General features: G+C 38.0%; 8 protein-coding genes across 8 annotated transcripts; 6 read left to right on the top strand and 2 right to left on the bottom strand.

Annotated features, from left to right (window-relative positions):
• Nucleotides 1-1613: 1613 nt before the first annotated feature.
• Nucleotides 1614-4483, bottom strand: GCK72_013317 (uncharacterized protein; the record flags this gene model as incomplete). Its single annotated transcript, XM_053729793.1, has 4 exons — nt 1614-1742; nt 2064-2241; nt 4067-4337; nt 4387-4483. 4 exons carry the CDS (start codon nt 4481-4483, stop codon nt 1614-1616), a joined length of 675 nt encoding a protein of 224 aa, XP_053584565.1.
• An 803-nt stretch (nt 4484-5286) lies between these two features.
• On the top strand, nt 5287-11145 carry GCK72_013318 (uncharacterized protein; the record flags this gene model as incomplete). The annotated part of the gene is made up of 11 exons (XM_053729794.1): nt 5287-5675; nt 5972-6207; nt 6260-6501; nt 6741-6921; nt 7143-8043; nt 8215-8952; nt 9046-9157; nt 9627-9837; nt 10259-10439; nt 10656-10977; nt 11023-11145. The coding sequence occupies 11 exons, from the start codon at nt 5287-5289 to the stop codon at nt 11143-11145; spliced, it is 3636 nt and encodes a 1211-aa protein (XP_053584566.1).
• A 1027-nt stretch (nt 11146-12172) lies between these two features.
• GCK72_013319 (uncharacterized protein) lies at nt 12173-12898 on the bottom strand (the record flags this gene model as incomplete). The annotated part of the gene is made up of 3 exons (XM_053729795.1): nt 12173-12358; nt 12551-12610; nt 12659-12898. 3 exons carry the CDS (start codon nt 12896-12898, stop codon nt 12173-12175), a joined length of 486 nt encoding a protein of 161 aa, XP_053584567.1.
• A 1032-nt stretch (nt 12899-13930) lies between these two features.
• On the top strand, nt 13931-14454 carry GCK72_013320 (uncharacterized protein; the record flags this gene model as incomplete). The annotated part of the gene is made up of 2 exons (XM_003101242.2): nt 13931-14091; nt 14145-14454. 2 exons carry the CDS (start codon nt 13931-13933, stop codon nt 14452-14454), a joined length of 471 nt encoding a protein of 156 aa, XP_003101290.2.
• Nucleotides 14455-14680: 226 nt separating this feature from the next.
• GCK72_013321 (uncharacterized protein) lies at nt 14681-15199 on the top strand (the record flags this gene model as incomplete). The annotated part of the gene is made up of 2 exons (XM_003101245.2): nt 14681-14841; nt 14893-15199. 2 exons carry the CDS (start codon nt 14681-14683, stop codon nt 15197-15199), a joined length of 468 nt encoding a protein of 155 aa, XP_003101293.2.
• A 280-nt stretch (nt 15200-15479) lies between these two features.
• Nucleotides 15480-16002, top strand: GCK72_013322 (uncharacterized protein; the record flags this gene model as incomplete). The annotated part of the gene is made up of 2 exons (XM_003101173.2): nt 15480-15640; nt 15684-16002. 2 exons carry the CDS (start codon nt 15480-15482, stop codon nt 16000-16002), a joined length of 480 nt encoding a protein of 159 aa, XP_003101221.2.
• Nucleotides 16003-16551: 549 nt separating this feature from the next.
• GCK72_013323 (uncharacterized protein) lies at nt 16552-16947 on the top strand (the record flags this gene model as incomplete). The annotated part of the gene is made up of 1 exon (XM_053729796.1): nt 16552-16947. The coding sequence occupies one exon, from the start codon at nt 16552-16554 to the stop codon at nt 16945-16947; it is 396 nt and encodes a 131-aa protein (XP_053584568.1).
• Nucleotides 16948-17551: 604 nt separating this feature from the next.
• GCK72_013324 (uncharacterized protein) lies at nt 17552-18120 on the top strand (the record flags this gene model as incomplete). Its single annotated transcript, XM_003101180.2, has 3 exons — nt 17552-17712; nt 17763-17871; nt 17923-18120. 3 exons carry the CDS (start codon nt 17552-17554, stop codon nt 18118-18120), a joined length of 468 nt encoding a protein of 155 aa, XP_003101228.2.
• Between the last annotated feature and the right edge of the window lie 106 nt (nt 18121-18226).

Below are 18226 nucleotides of genomic sequence, written 5' to 3' on the forward strand. Positions count from 1 at the left end.
TATCGGGAGACTTTGAAACAAGTGTGATTACTGATGAGAGAAATCCAATTGTCATCACCGCGAAGCAATTCGGAGCAACTGTTTTCTCGTTGGAGCACAGATATTATGGAGGGTCGAAACCAAACTTTGAGTAAGTGAGAAAACGCTTAACATCAGAAACATTAGATACATTTGAGTAGTTGTAACATCAGAAAACTTTATTAGAATCAGATTAAAATATACGATTCAAAATTTTAAAATATTCCACACTCAATCCCGACAAATTCACATAAAATATTTCAGCAAATTCAACGGAACCACCCTCCGCTATCTCAATTCCTACCAAGCCATTATGGACCTCAACGCTTTCATCAAATACGCCAATGTCCAATTCAACATGGACCCTGACTGCAGATGGATACTTTGGGGTGCCGGATACGGAGGAATCATTGCTGCAGAGGCCCGAAAATGGTATCCAGACACTGTTGCTGGAGTCATCGCCAGTTCTGCTCCACTCACTCATCAGTACGACTTCTGGCAGTTCAATGACCACGTGCAGACGGCAATAATGCAAGAGGGAGGCTCATTGTGTTACCAGAAGGTTGCTCAAGGATTTGCTGATATTCGCCAAGCAATGAGAACTCCAGAAGGTAGATCGAACGTGTCTGATTTGTTCCAATTGAATCCACGTCTCGATCAAACAAATCTCAATTACAACGATATTCAACAATTCTACCTTGCCATTATTGCTCCATTCCAAGAAGTGATTCAGTTCAATAATGATGTAAGTCACTTTGAAGAAGTGTCCTTCAACTAATAATTGTTTTCAGTTCAACATCTCCATTATTGACTTGTGTACCTCAATCGACAAGGGCCCTTGGACTCCGATGCAGGTCATCTGGCAAGCATGGGTATACTTCAGTACTACTGTAACTGGGTCTGTTCAACCATTGGTCACTTCTTATCAAGCAGTTATCAACGATCTCGGAGACCAAAGTCCTAATGCTCAATTCAGTAAGTTGGAGAAAATATTTGAATTAAAATAGGTCATCATCACTCCACAAAGACTTTTCCCTATAAAAATATTCAATTTCCAGTCGACCAACGTATGTGGCAATACCAAATGTGCACTGAATTCGCGTGGTTCTACACCACAAACAACAACGAGCAAGGAATGTTCGGAGCAGTTGTCCCATCTAGTATCTTCCTCAATCAGTGCTTTGATTTGTTCCCTGATTCAAATCTTACTCCAACCTCAATCCGTGAACTGGTTATCAACTACAATAACTTCTATGGATCTGCCTATGACTATTCGGGAACAAATGTAGTATTCACTAATGGGTGGTATGATCCATGGAATACTCTTGGAAAGGAAAACACTGCAGATTTCTCTGTGGTCACCTACATGATTCCACAAGGATCATGGGCTAGTGACTTTTTCCCAGGAGACTCTGATAACCAGTTCATCGACGTGGCTCATAGATTGATGATTGAGAATATCAATATCTGGGCGAACGGACCAAGAAATCCAAGGACCTCTGTCAACACCACTGTTCCATGGACTCGTCCATATTGGGGAGAATTTGGAGAAGTCGGAAAGAAACTTGCAGTTGAGAATACTGAATCCAAATTTGCTAAACTCGGAGATGACGTTCCATCGAAGAAGACATTCCCACAACCAAAATACAAGAAGATGCTCTTCGGAAGACCACCACACGGATTCCTTCCAGAACCGGATTACAACAAAGATGCCACATATCCACCTGGATTTGAGCAAGGAACATTCAGACAGAAACAGAATCACTTCAGCAATCAGAACCCAGATACTTTCCAACAAAAGTTCTTCAAAAACGCGCAATGGGCAAAGCCAGGAGGGCCAAACTTCTTGATGATTGGAGGAGAAGGACCAGAGGGTCCCGGATGGGTGTTGAATCAGAATATCACTTATTTGACATGGGCGAAGAAATATGGAGCAACTGTGTACTTGTTAGAACATAGATTCTACGGAGACAGTGTTGTTGGGTAAGTGATTCGATTTTTAGCTTCATAACTGATCTCATTTAACTTTCAGAGACAACACGAACTTCCAACTTCTCAGCTCTCTCCAGATGCTCTACGATCTTGCCGAATTCATCAGAGAAATCAACTACAGAACTGGAACTTCCAACCCATGGATCACATTCGGTGGATCTTATTCTGGAGCTTTGTCCGCTTGGATGAGAGAAGTCTTCCCAGATGTTGTCGTTGGAGCTGTTGCCTCTTCTGGACCAGTCTTTGCTAAGACTGACTTCTACGAGTATTTGATGGTTGTTGAGAACTCAATCCGTACTTATGACCCAACTTGTGCTGATAGAATTCAATCTGGATTCAACACAATGCGTACGAAGTTTTTGACGAAAGAAGGACGCAAGGAACTTTCCGACCTCTTCCAACTCGACCCACCATTCGGAGACAATGTCACTGACACTGACCAACATTACTTCTTCTCGAATGTCTACGGAAACTTCCAAGGAGCAGTTCAATATTCCGGAGACAACGCTGGAGCCTACGCCAATGGATACGGTATTCCAGATATGTGCAAGATCATGACAAATGACGATAACACTCCACTCAACAACATTGTTGCTTTCAACCAATTCATGTCAATCTTCTACAATGGTGGTGGAAACTATACTGGAATGGATAACAGCTACCAAGACTTGGTGAACTATTTGATTAACGCTCAGAGCTTCGGACCGGAATCCGCAGCTGGATTGTTGTGGACATGGCAGACATGCACAGAGTTTGGATACTTCCAATCTGCAGACACTGGAAATGGAATTTTCGGATCACCAACACCTGTCAAGTGAGTTTATTTCAAACTTTGAATAGGAATCTGATATTCTCTTTTCAGCATGTTCGTTCAAATGTGTATGGATGTGTTCAGCTCATTCTACCAAAGAAACACAATCGATAGCAGTATCGCCAACACCAACTACATGTATGGAGAGAGATATCATTTCAGAGGATCAAATGTAGTGTTCCCGAATGGAAACGTTGATCCATGGCATGCTCTTGGACTCTACAACTCTTCCACTGATCCATCAGTTGTCTCTTATTTGATGAATGGAACCGCCCATTGTGCAGATATGTATCCAGCCAGAGATGCTGATGTACCTGACTTGGCAATTGTTCGAAACCGTATTGATCAAAATATTGCTATCTGGCTTGGACAAGCCGCTGCTGCAACTACAACAACTACAACAGGATCAACAGCTTCTCCGGGAACTGGTTCGACTGCATCGCCAGGAACTGGATCAACAGCTTCTCCAGGAACTGTGCCAACTTCCACTGCAACCACTGTTCAAACGACAACGAAATCCGCCACATCATCCACAGTAATCTTGTCATTCATCGCCATTTTTGCTAGATATCTCTTGTAAAAAATTAAGTTTAATACCTCCTTTTCTTGTTTTTGTTTTCTATGAAACATTGTCATATTATTTTGGAAAATTATTTATGTGCTGAAACATTTGAATAAATGTATTGAAAGTTTATAAATAAACTATTAAAAAGTATATTGAAGATATTTATTCCATTTTATAGTTCTGATTGAAACAGGTAATTTTGCCAATAACATCGGGACTACGGCTTCCATTCGGTCCAATTTTTGACAGACCGCCGACCTTCGCAATTTTTTCTGTCTGCATGCGCCATATTCGAAGACAGTTTTTGAAAAAGAAATCAGCTGAAAATTGACACTTTTCCGAGACCCAAAGACATTAATCTGAAATTAATAGTTCAAACTTAGGACGACACGCTACTTACAACCGCGCCCTACCGAAACCGAATAAAATAGTGTGCGAAATCGATAGACTCAGAGAAAAAGAGACATTTTTCAAGGGCATTCCGGTGGAGCGCAGTTGTAAGAACTGTGCCTAGCTAGTATGTACTAACAACAAAAATAACTAAACCAATGTGTCAAGTTTTGTAATTGTAACAGTAACAACTTCTGCAATACTGTCGAATATCCATATTTATCACGGGCCATGGCCGATTTCCAAATGTTCACCAACCTGTATTGAAAACAGTAAAACTGAAAACTTACGTGCAATCTCTCTTCACTTTCTTCGGATTACAAACATATTTCCCTCCGTCTCCCTTCTCACCAATCCGCTCTTTTTGTGAACAATGTGCTTCTACTTTGACGGTTTTGTAGAATTCTTGGTTATTGCCTCTTTTCGAAGCATCGGACACTAGTTTCCTGTCATTTTCAGCATTTAGTAGTGCAGTCTTCCGTAGTTCTTTGATGGATTCTGATTGGAAGAAACTGATGATGTTGGAGGAATCTATATCGATTGATGAGATGACGTGGTATTCTGAAAAAACTTTGACTGTATATGTAATGAAAATAGAGAAAAAACTCACCAATCTTGCTGACAGTGAAATAGTTTGATATCGAAATTACCAGAATTACAAACAGCAACAGAATAGTCAGCGAGCCGGCCTTCGTGTCTCGAGACATTTGTATAGGAGGATATCTGGAAACTGTAACAAGGAAATGGAGTTAGCTGATAATTCTTACCTTTTGAATGACGATAGAGAATGGGCGACAAGATAGGAGTGAAACAGGAATCCAATTGAGTGAAGAGGATGAAAACTTCCACGAGTCATTATGTGTCTTTTTTTTGCTCCTTGACCCTTCCACGTATTTTCGCGTACGTATTTAAATGAATTTAAAAAAGAATAAGAAAAAAGAAAAAAAGAAAAAAGAAAAAAGAAGAGACTCATGCCATGTGGATGTCGTAGAAAAGGTGAGACGGTCTTCAAGGCGTCGGCTCTTCTCTCCTAGCCCCGAACGCGATTTCTCCTGAGCCTCGTGGTGAAAGTCGGTGCGTTGCCGCATCCGATCTGGCATGTTAGGCAACGCTGAGTGTAGTTAGTTGGTTCGAACCCATGTGAGGGCCTGACTTTTTTATTTCATAGGAATCAGAAAATAGAGGATTCCGAGCATGTCGACCGTTTTCTCCAATAATTCTGATTATTAGGATCCATTGTAACACCCAGAAGGGTGGTGTTCTTTCAGCAAAACTTTATTTTCAATGTTTTTGTTCAAAAGTTGGAAGAAGAAAGTGAGTCTTCTCTTCACTCGATGATTCATCAAACACTCTGATTATTCAGAAGATGATTGAAAATGTTCCATTTGTTCATTTTTAACAATTTCAATCTTTTCAACATTTCTCTTTTCTTGTATGAAAATAATTGAATTCGAGAAAACTTAGATATATAAAACCATTCTGTCTCAAAAAATTCACCGAAAAAGTTGAGATGATACTGCATTCAATTTTTCTCTACCTGATATTCTTACTACCAGTGTATTCAGTAATCCCAAATCACTTCCATTTTTCTGATAATTTTCGAAAAGTAGACCCGTCACAACTCAACGAGGACATCAGTGTATCCCTGTCATATCTCATTCAACCTTTGGATCCACTCTCTCCGGAATCAACCAAGAAATTCCAGCAGCGTTATCGGTATTCAGAGCATTTTACATCAAATAAGAAGGCCGCATTTCTTTATGTTTCTGGACCGAATGATTTCGATGAAGCTGTTTTGAAAAGTGACGGAAGTTCACTTGTGAAAGCTGCTGAAAGATTTGGAGCAACTATTTTTGCACTGGAGCACAGATATTATGGAAATTCGACGCCGAAATTTGAGTGAGTCTTTGTCATTTTAACTCTGAAAATTTACACGAATAATAAGAAGTGCGTTACAGTACATAATTTTCAATATTGGATTCTTATTTTTATGATTGACCCGCAAGAACTGTGGCTTTCTGAACCCGTTTATTTTAACAAGCGGTTTTTATTCTCTTGTGCGATTTCATAATGTTAGGGCCTATTCAAGCTTTTTTCGTTACCTACAAATTATAAAGACGACACAATATAAATAAACATATTCAAATACTCTTCAGAACTCACTGAAACAGAAAATTTTTTGTTCAAAATTTCAGAAATTTCACCTCTGAAAGCCTCCAACATCTCGATTCCTATCATGCGATACAAGACGTCATATTCTTCATCGAACACGCAAATACTCAATTCAAAATGGATTCAGATGTGAGATGGGTCCTTTTTGGTTCTGGATACGGAGGAATCATTGCTGCAGAGACTAGAAAATGGGATCCCATCACTGTTTCTGGAGTAGTTGCAGTTTCATCTCCAATTGAAAGAGAGATGGATTTTTGGAGTAAGTTAATGTTATCGCTTGAAAACTTTAAAAAATGTGAAATCAATTTCAGAATACAACAATAAAGTTGAAAAGACCATCATGAAATATGATTCGAGTTGCTATAATAAAATCAAAAAAGGTTTTCGACAGGTTCAAGACCTTATGAACTTTAGCGAAGGTCGTAATGAATTATCAGATTTATTTGAGTTGAATCCGCCGTGGAACGAGAGAGATCTGACTTTGAATGAGATTCAGATGTTCTTTTTGTCGATTATTGCCCCATTCCAACAAGTTGTTCAGTATGATAACCAGGTGAGATTAAAGGGGAAAATAAAAAAAAGTAGAAATTGGATAGAAGATCACAAAATTAAACAGTTCAGAAACAGAAATATTGTTGAAAGTGTTCTAAATTTTGCAGTTACATTCATATATTTTAAAGTGAATGTTTTCTGAACGTGATTCATTTTTTAACGATTCGATACGAAATATAATTATTTTGTTGAATTCTAGTTACTCTCGTTTTGAAACAAACTACAAGTACAAAATTTCAGTTTGAGCTATCGATAAAAGGACTATGTGATGCGATTCATGAGAGTTGGGATTCAGTTGAAGCGATTCATCAAGCTTATGTCTACTTGAGTACTCAATTGACTGGGAGCATGCAACAGATGAATTCAACCTACGAGAAATTTGTAAACGATTTGGGGAGTGTCGACCGGAAAAGTGCATTTAGTGAGTATCGATTATAATCCAGCTGGGGAAAGTCGTCTCGGCACCATTCTCGAAAACTTCGATTATTATTTGCTTAAATAAGAAAGCCCAATTAGCTGAAATGGAAAACATTAAAAAATATTGCATTTTTGAAACAGGAGCATTTTTATTTATTATTTTTTGAAAGCCATAGAAAATTTAAATTTTTTTGAAAAATTACCAACATAAATTTTGTCTTTTAGCCCAAAAACGCTTCTGGCAATACCAAATGTGCACTGAATTCGGATGGTTTCCTACAACGAACGACAATGAAGATAGTCTATTTGGATCAGTTGTGCCTCTTAGTCTATTCTTTAACCAATGCTTTGACATCTTCCCAGATTTATACAAAAACGAGACAGCTATCAAAATAAGAGATGATATCCAAAAAGCTAAGAAGTTCTATGGGAAATATTCTGGAACAAATGCTGTATTTATCAATGGAGGAAATGATCCATGGAGGGTTCTCGGGAGAAATGTGTCTGATAAATTCTCAGTGGTCACACTGACTGTTCCACGTGCTTCGCATCTTGGGATCTACGACCAAAAGGAAATTCAGAAGGTCCAAGAAATTGTTATGGAGAATATCCATGTGTGGGTGAGAGGACCGAAGAATTCTGTGACTTTTATGGATACTGTGGAGCCATGGAGACGACCAGAAACTCATGACGCCAATTCCAAAAATAGTAAGCAGAAAATGTCAAAGCAAGAGAATGATGATCGATTTTCGAAATTTGTTGAAAAGTTTTCATCAGAGAAAGAAGAATCCGAAGACTTTCATTTCTTCGGAATGAAACCAATTGCTCGGATGTTTCGAGGTGATGAGGATGAAGAATTTGACAAGGAAGGAATGGAAATTGGAATGTTTCGACAGAGAATAGATCACTTTAATAACAAAAACACAAAGTTTTTCCAACAAAAGTATTTTAAAAACTCGAGATTTGCTAGGCCAGGAGGACCAAATTTTCTCATGATCGGAGGAGAAGGTCCCGCTCGTGGAAGTCACGTAAAGAATCTGAATTCGTCAATAATGAGAAGAGCAAAAAAATATGGAGCAATTGTTTACTTGTTGGAACACAGATTCTATGGAGATAGTGTAGTGGCGTGAGTTGGTTATACGGAAAAGCTGTAAATTTTCTGGAATTTAAATTCGAAATGATGATAGAACAATTAGATTTTTAATCTCTTGAGCAAAATTCATCAGTTACAAAATAACTACTTTTCATGCAGATTCAAACAATTTTCTCTACGTTAAAGAAAATTTCCAACTTTCAGAAACAACACTGATCTCAGCACACTGAGTTCTCTTCAAATGCTCTATGACCTCGCTGAATTCATCAAATCCGTCAACTTCAAATCCCAAACTTCCAACCCGTGGATTACTTTCGGAGGTTCTTATCCTGGTTCTTTGTCTGCATGGATGAGAGAAATATTCCCGGGTCTTGTCATTGGAGCAATCGCTTCCTCAGCTCCAGTCCTCGCAAAAACTGATTTCTATGAGTATATGATGGTAGTGGAGAACTCATTTCTGAGATACGATCCTGCTTGTTACCAAGAGATTAAGAACGGTTTTGATGAGATTCATGACCTGTTTCAAACGGATTCCGGACGAGAGAAACTTTCGGATCTATTCAAATTGAATCCATCATTCCGGGGCAATATTTCGGAAATTGACAAGCATTTTTTCTTTTTTGACATCATCGGCCCTTTCCAATTTGCTGTCCAATATGCGGGAAGAGGAAGTGGAGGTTTTGTTGAAGACTCTAAAATTGCAATGCTATGTCGTAATATCACAAATGGCACACAGTCAAGTGTTGAAAATGTTGCTAAAGTTGTTCTGGACGATTTTAAAAACAAAAGCATAATTCATTCGTTTTATGACAAGAACGAGTGGAAACAAATGAAGAAAACGAACGAGAATTATCTGTGGGGGTGGCAGACTTGTTCGGAATTCGGATACTTCCAATCCGCGGATTCAGGGAACAGTATTTTTGGAGCAATGAATCCAGTGAGGTGAGTGCGATAAAATAGGATCACGGATTAGTGAGTTAATGTAACAAACAAAAAGTTCATAACATTCTGAAGCCGGGAATTTTTGATTTTCAGCTTTCAAGTTCAACAATGCATGGACATGTTCGGAAAAGAGTATAGGAGAGGGAAAATTGAGGAAAATGTGGAAGCGACGAACTACAGATATGGAGGAGTTGATGACTTTAGAGTGAGTTATTTGAAGAAAAACGTAACAAATTATCTGAAAAGTTAATATTCGCCTTTTCTGATGAATTTGAAACAGAGCCTCCGCGGGTTTTTATTTTTTGCTTCCTGGCATAAAATACCGTAAATACTGTATTATATCGGTACCTGTAAAAGAATTGCACCTGTATTATAACGGCACCCATCTATACTCAGAATTCAAGAAGATGATTATCCCGGTGTTTTTTCTTGGTTCTGATTAGAAGCAGCGTGATTAGTAACGTCTTGATCAGCGAATTGAACGTTCAAAAAAGTTTTTTCGTTTAATTTTAATGAGTTTATGAAACCACAAAACTTCTCTGGGAGGCAGTTGAAAATTAAAATGGCATGTCATTATAATACAGTATTTACGGTAGCTGGCCGGTATGTGATTAGTTAGAAGTAGTCCCCATTGGAACGATATCTAATTCATGTATTGCAATTTTAATTTCCAGGGCACGAATGTTGTATTCATAAACGGTGACGTCGACCCTTGGCACATTCTGGGACTCTACAACTCAACTGAAAAATCAGTTGTTTCATATCTGATAAATGGAACATCACATTGTGTAGACCTGTCTCCTCCTCGGGATAATGATATTGATGGTGTGAAAATTGCAAGAAAATTGGTAGATGATAATATCAAGATTTGGTTGGAACAATCAGGTTGGAAGGCTGAAATAAGGAAAGAGTCTACAACAGAGGGATCGACTACTGAAGTGGTTACTGTAACAGAAAGAGCATCTATTAGAAAATCTTCTGTTTCGAAAACATTTTTTGTTTCCGTGATTGTTTCATTGGCAATTTTGTGTCGTTTATATTCTTAACCGATTTTGTGTCGATTTTATCCATAATTTAGTTTCTAAACCTAAAATTACACAATGTTCGTCTAGAATAATAATTGAATAAAAATTTTGATCTACCTAAATCACAGACTATTTTTTGATCTACCTCCATTTCCACCACTTGATCTACCGCATGAGGTACCAAGTCTCTTCAACCCTATCGATTTCTCATTTCTCATAATTTTTCCTATAGTTTCACTCAATTCCTCCCACTCCGAATCTGTCCAATTCTCCATTTTCAGCCTGTCTTCGCATTTCGACAATGACGAACGCCACTGTCATATGTACCAGTCTAGACGATTGGCTGACAATGGCAGAAGGAAACGGAGATCCGGAGATTCAACTCGGATTGAAGTCGTACCATGGGCTGAAATTCAAGTACCGCATAGGAAATGTCAATCCACAGGCGAGATATGTGATCAGGTTATTGTTCACGAGAGAAAGTGATCACCCGTGAGTTTTTGAATTTTGAATTTTTTTTTGGCTTCTTTATGAAGAGCCGGGATTGGTGTGGGACTACGAAGCACCTATCCGGACTCTAATCTTTTTTGCTACAAGAACACTTTGAAAAACCTGGAAGCGCCTTTACACCTGACTGAAAGCACTTTGGTACTCAATTCAACCCAACTTCATTCTCAGATGGAATCGAAATTCGCAAGGAATTGGATTCTGGAGGGAAACAAAGACATTCCTTCTTCCAGATGGAGAACTATCTTTCCAACATATCGAAGTGAAATCAGGAGAAGAATTGCTAAGAGAAGAGGTCTACTTTGAGAAAATCTTCTTCGAGAACAGGGAGAAATTAGGAAATCGTCCACAGAGGAATCCACCGAACTACATAATCACTTTGACGTGCAGAATCAAGTACTTCGTGTCAGTGGTGATAACAAATGCGGAAAACTATCGAGATACATCTACACATGGGATCCAATTTCAGTACTTTATCGCTGTTAACGCGAATGTAAGTTGTAGCAATTCACCTTGTTTCACCCAGTATTCTCTTCAGGCACCTCTCGTGAAAAACACACGAGAATCACAGAAAATTGAGGATCGACATGACTCAGCGCCACCGAAACGGCGCCCTACTCCAAGAAAAACCGGATTCAAGCATCCGAGACCGACCAAATAAATCACTTGATTGAATACTATGTGATAGTTATATTATTCTGTACCATCAGTTGACTAATATCTCTTCGTATTTATTCATTGTTGTCAGTTTTTATGTTAATTATGTATTCAATAATACTCACTAAATGTTTGAATATTTTCATGAGTTTTTCAGTTGAAATAAAGTTTGCTTTAAAAAAAAACTACGTTTCAATAGAAATTCCCGTTTATCGAAACCATCAAATAACCGATTCTGTGGAAAACTTGCACTCTTGAAGTGACTGGGACCCTTTTGTTTTGTGATTTCGTTTCTCGAAATCTAGATAGAAATTCATTTTCAAAATTAATAACTTTTTAATCAATTACGAAAATGAAAAGCTTCTGTCTCGATCTGTAGTATGAAGAAGAAACAATTTTCCAAACTTGTCACGGGCGGGGGCCTGAAATTCAGAAAACTAAAATCATTCGGTCAAAAAATAGGTATCTTGTCACAAAGCCGACCCGGGCCAGGCCACGCCGAAATTTGACAGGTTTGCAATTTTCGTATCTTGGGCGAGTCATCAACTGCAAACAGGGAACTGTTGTATTTTACAAGTCATTTTACAATCTATACGATTCGAAATTTTTTCTTCCGCTAAGAATCTGCCACGCAACCAAAAAGAAATACAAATAAAGTTGCATACCTGTATTTGATTGAATCATTCTTGGAAACTTTTGTTTTATTTTTCAAAAAATGATGGGTTTCTCTGAAACTTTGTACGTCTTATTGAATCGATACTGTTCAGATATCAGATACTTTTTGTGTGACATAAATAGCATCGTCGATTTCTCAAGTTGGATTGGAGATTTTTGATTACAGGATCCGCCGAAACAACCAGAATAGCTTCTTCCAATGACATTTTTGGAAGCCAATTGAAGCAATAACATCTAACAGTGATCATTTATTAAGGGTGACAGATAGAACGTTTCAGAAGCATTGTTTGAAAATAAGTCAATAATTGAAAAAAGAAAAAAACAAAGAAAAATTGAGAACTGAAAAACTCTGAAATTCATTGCTGAAAATGCAAATCCGAAGTACAGTAACGATGTACTGTAGTATGGTAAGCTCTCGCGTAGTCCGTAAATCCCGTTCTAGGATATCTGCTGAACAGTCGGAATTCCTTTGTGTAGTACCAGATGGATGTTTCGATGGAGAGAAGGTAGAGATAAACGTGAATATAGACATTGGAAGCGGTCTGAAGTTTGGAATTGAAGTTTTTACAGTTTGGGACTATGGTAACGCGCTATAACATACAAATAACTTTCAAACTTACACAATATGGAAACAAAAAATAACCAGTTAAAGCAAAAAACAGAGTGATAAATATCATAGATTTCCAATTGATTCTCAACGGTAACTTTGGTAAAAGTATAGTTTGATACCAAACCATTCGAATAGCTGCATAAATTGAGAAGATCATTGACATGATTCGTGCGTAGTACAGGTTCTGAAATTTATTGTTTTTTGGTCTCAGAAAAAGATCATTGTCACTCACCCATTCAGCCTGAACGTGCAAAATATTCATAATATTACAGATGAAACCACTCTGAACCATTCCGAAAAGAACAGTAATGGTTGCATGACTATTTTCTAGTATCGGGGAGTAAACACCAACAACCAAAGTATTGATTGTGTTTATTTCCCAAGGTAAAAATGGTTTCTTTTCAATGTGAAAAAACTGTGTCATTCCAATAATTGTTATGATTGGAACGGCAGTGATCACGGAGAACACCATTCCTGGCTTGGAAAGAAATTACAGAAAACAAGAACTAATCTGAAGCGTTAGGGGGATTGTGCTAACCTCGCTCAATCTCCAGAATTATTAATTTAAGACCCTTTCTCACGAAACATCCCATAGGCTGACTGACCTTCTCCGCCCGTTTCCCATTCTTCTGTAAGTCTTTCCTAAATAAGTCTTGCCCCTTGACACTAATTCCCTGCTCACACTTGTGAGATAATCTCAAAAAAGTTTATTTCATTATTCTTAAAGCTCCAGTGAGTTTGAAAAAAATAGATGTAAACCAGCTCGTTTTAAATCGGCAAAAATGCAACACAATATAAATTTAAGTGAGATCAATCAGCTTCGATACGAAGCAAAGTTTTCAACCCTTATGTTCAGTGGCCTTCGTCTTCTGCATAATTTTTCTCATCTTATTCCAGAAGTTCATGTTAGGACACGTTTCGGTAAAGGTTTCTCGGTCTCAAGGCAAAAAGTATTTCCCTGTATTTAGAACAATTCATTCTGAGACCTCGGATGTCTCCACCATTATAGAAGCGTCAGAGACACACAAGTGTTGCATGAAAGCTGTATAGTTGCTGCATCAGTGCTGCCGGTGAGCTGCATGCGCTCATTGCTTCTCGTTTCTAATCAGTATGGTTAATATGTGATAACAGAAATAACTAATAATGTTTATTTTGAGAATATTAAATTTAAAAAATAAAAGCAAAAACAAAAAAGCCTATTATCTGTACTCGTACGGTGTCAAGCTCATCGACTCTATAACTGAAGCCAAACTAATTTATCGCAATTGTTGCCCTATTTCAGTGCTAAAAGGAGAGATTTTGAAGCTTCATTATCTGTTATCTGTGATCTCGTCGTCAGATATGATTTCAATTGTCTATTCAATATCCTTCTCTTTTGTCATAATTACAAACTTCACAAATCGGAAACTTCTCCCTGAAAATGGTATTCTAACGTGACCTGCGCTTCTTCCGTAATTATTGTTGTCACGTTTTCTCACTTCTCTCCATTCCACAAATTTCCAAAATGCGTGTATCAACTCTCTTCACTTTCCTACTTCTCCTCAACATCTTCTGCCTTGTCCACTCGACAAACTACTATTTCTCATTCTATGTCACCCTACACTGCAAAATTCCCAATCGACAATTCGGATACAATGCTCAGTTCTTCGATAAAGACGTGGCTTGGTTAGTCTTGAACTAGAGTTGAATTCTCACTGATAGCTTTTTTTTGATTTTAGGTTTAATGGTGACGATGCAATTACTGATCCATATATAAATTATTCTCTTCCGGGAGATGCCTTCTTCAAATCAGAAGGGATGCTCACTGGAGATGAGTTTCTGTCAAAATTTTTCGACCTGAAAATGGTTCTCTTCCACAATTGTAACCTAGCGAACGAAGAAGTTCGAGTTGATATGAATCTTCTTCCACTATTCAAAATTCCCCAAACACTTCCGGATAACAAATATTATCAATTCGAGTTATCGGTGGATATCACAGAAATGAGTGGAGAGATTACTAATACTGGAAAACTGGTTCAGAATAGATGAACAAATAAAGTGTTTTAATAAGACGTTCTTTTCAGACAGTTATGAAGTTTCAGTAGAGCGAAGTTGCAAAAACAATATCGTACAGATAAGTAATGGCATAAAAATGTCCACGTTGGGGCAAGACTGAAACTAACTTTTCAGTTTTACATTTGAACTTTTCATAACTCTCCTACTCTAGTTTCTTACGGTATTCTTCTCTGTTTTTCTTAAATATTTCATTCCCAAAATGCGTGAATCAACGATTCTTACCATCCTTCTTATTCTCAATTCCCTTTGTGCAGTTCTCTCAACAAATTATCACTTCACATTTCATGTGAAATTACACTGTGGGATTCCCTATCGTAAGGTCGGATACAATGCTCAGTTTTTCGATAAAGACTATATGTGGTACGTAAGTTTTTTTTTCTGGATTTGAGTTATGAACTTTCCAATTTTTAGGTTCAACAGTGATGACCCAATTACTGAGCAGTATAAAACCGTTGCTCCGCCGGGTGATATTGCTTTCAAAGCAGAAGGAACGCTCACGGGAGACGAGTGGCTGACTGACTTTTTCGAAGTGAAAATGGTGTTATTCCACACTTGCACACCGAGTGGAAAAGCAATGGCAGTCGATTTGGTTTTATATCCATGGGCATACAATCACTATAATTTGGAGGATGACAAGTATTATCGATACGAATTCACAAGAAATATCACAGAGCTTAGTGGAGACCTTGTTCAGCCCGCTAGATTGGATAAAACTTAATAAAGATATTTTTGAAGGTTTTTAGTTTTGTTAATGGTTGAAGTTTAATATGCTCGCTATCGCTGTAGAAACCATTGAGTTCCACGGAAAAGTTCAACGTCATCGGAGATTACTTCAATTTTTCAATATTCAATACCCTTCTCTCTTGTTATAATTACAAACTTCACAAATCGGAAAGTTCTCCATGAAAATGGTATTGTAACGTGACCTACCCTTCTCCATTCTCCGTAATTATCGTTATCACGTTTTCTCACTTCTCTCCATTCCACGAATTTCCAAAATGGGTGGATCAACTCCCTTCACTCTCCTACTTCTTCTCAACATCTTCTGCCTTGTCCACTCGACAAACTACTATTTCATTTTTGAAGGAAAATTCCACTGTGATATTCTCAATCGACAATTCCAATACAATGTTCAGTTCTTCGATGAAGACTATATGTGGTTAGTTATAATCTACCTAAATTTCAACTATACAATATTTCAGGTGGAACGATGACGATCCAATCACTGAGCCATATAAAGATATTTCTCCCCCGGGAGACTCTTATTTCCGATCAAAAGGAATGTTGGATGGAGATGAGTGGATGGTGGAAGCTTTCGATATTAAAATGGTTTTATATCACACTTGCACTCAAACGGGACAAGAAAATAGAGTGGACATGAGGTTCAGGCCATCTGCCCAAAATTCCTACAATCTGGATGAGAACAAGTATTATCGATATGACTTTGCGACAAATATTACAGAATTGAGTGGAGAGAAAATTCAGATGGCTAGACTTTATAAAAGTGGACAAAATAAGTGAACTGAAGTTTTTCTTCTTTCTAAAGTAAAGATATTATGTTATTCGCTTTTTTTAATTTGGGATTTTGATGCTCCTTGTGACAATTTGGAAATGAAAAGACTCCTGGAGTCCCAGTTATAAAGACATCTCACAAGTCATGACAAAAATTGAACTTGAACTATCCGTAACCTGCCCGACTCCATTTCTTCCTACTCCGTGAACATGTTCTCCTCCTGTCTCCTCAGCGAGCGGTCGTATTCCTTCCCCCTCTCATATTGATTTTTTTCCTCCCCTCGTTAACCCTGTAAATCTATACTCTATCTCTCCACTATATTCTATCAAATATCAGATATTCAATTCTCTATCAAATATCGAACTTATTTGCATACTAACGTTGGAGGTAAGCACATATGAGGAGGAAATTCAGGGTCAAAATCGCGAACGTTGCCAAAAACATACAATTCGCGATTCACCCAATATCGATCGAAAAAGGGCTAAATCTGCTTCCAACTCTATATATATGTAACTGGCGGATTTAGTCTACTGGAAACAACGGGTAACTCTAAATTGATGGATTTCTCTAGAATTTTTAACAATGAATCTACAAATCTTGGAACTCAGAAGGACGCTATCGAAGTGATTAAGGGTATGGCGAGTGCGCTAACCCTTATTCACAACCAAAATCGAACTCTTATATCTCAGAACAAAACATTGAGCGAAAAAGTGGTGTCGTTGGAATTACTGGTGGGAAGTATTGTCGAGAAAATGTCGGCTCCATCCACTTTGAGCAAGATGAATGATGCTCTGCCTATGGTGCAACCCAACAATCCAAAATCATACTCTAATGCTGCCTCGAAAAACCTTCCGAAAAAAATGACTTCAAAATCTGGTCCTACCAAATCGCGAGAAGCAAAACTGTCGGATAACTCCCAAAACAGGACCTCAAATCTTAAAGATCCAAACTAAGACTCCAGCCGATGCATCAAAAATTCGAACTCCGCCGACTAATTAATGATCTTGTATATCTGTACAAAATACTTGTATCTAATGATTTTTACTCCCCTAATCATGTTTATACCTCTTTTACTCACTTTCAGTCCTTAAGACGTCATCCCTATCATATAAAATCCATCTTATCTAACAAAACCAAATTCGGTTCCCAGTATTTGCCCAACCGGTTTTTGTCCTGTTGGAATTCACTCCCCGTGCATGTTTTTCCTGTCAAATTTTCCTCCCTGTGGTTTAAAAATAATGTCAAACGGTTAAACCTGTCTAAGTATCTCACTCTCAACATTTCTACTTACTAGTCTCCCCCTCTCTCTCTTTTGACCTATTCATGAGGTAGCAAAAAAAGGCCAAAAACTATTTTTCTTTTTACTAAATCCAAAGAGAAAAATAGTTTCCTTCCTAATTTTGCGTCCTCCAGAATCAGCCCATCAAATTGTTTCTATATCTTTTTGTAATTCACTTCGGTTGTATCAGTGGCTCTTTGCCCTTCATCTCGAATCAAAAAAATAAAAATAAAAATAAACACTATATTCTCAATTTCACAAATTCCTCCATTCCCAAAATGCGTGGATCAACTGCCTTCACCCTCCTTCTCGTTCTCCATGTCTTCCGTGCAGTCCTCTCAACAAAATATCTCTTCAAGTTTGATGTCACACTGAACTGCTCAATTCCCAATCGACCATTCGGATACAATGTTCAGTTTTACGACAAAGATGAGATGTTGTTAGTTTTGAGCATAATTCCAATTCTCAATTTTTCCTTCATTCTTATAGTTGGAATAAGGACGATCCTATTACTGAGCTATATAAAGGCGTTTCTCCACCGGGAAATGCTTTTTTCAAGACGGAAGGAACTCTCACTGGAGATGAGTGGCTTTCGAAAGTCAGTTGTTTTCTAATCTCTGATTCTTTATCCCATAAAAAAACTTTTCAGTATTTCGACGTGAAAATGGTTCTCTTCCACACTTGCAACTCCCTGGGTGAATCAACTCGTGTCGACATGAGAATAGATCCATTGGCCGCCATTTCCGAGTATTCGGAAGATGAGTGTTATCAGTTCGGACTTGTCGCGGATATCACAGAAATGAGAGGAGATGTTTGGAATGTGGCTAAATCGGTTAAGAATTGCTGACATGTTTAATAAAATGGATCCAGGTGGAACTATTGCTAGTTTTAAGGTTGCGAAACGCCATGGCTGCGAAATGTCGCAGTGGCGAAATGTCGCGAAGCCAATAGAG

Source organism: Caenorhabditis remanei, chromosome IV (assembly GCF_010183535.1).
Source record: "Caenorhabditis remanei strain PX506 chromosome IV, whole genome shotgun sequence".
Classification (NCBI taxonomy): Eukaryota; Metazoa; Nematoda; class Chromadorea; order Rhabditida; family Rhabditidae; genus Caenorhabditis; species Caenorhabditis remanei.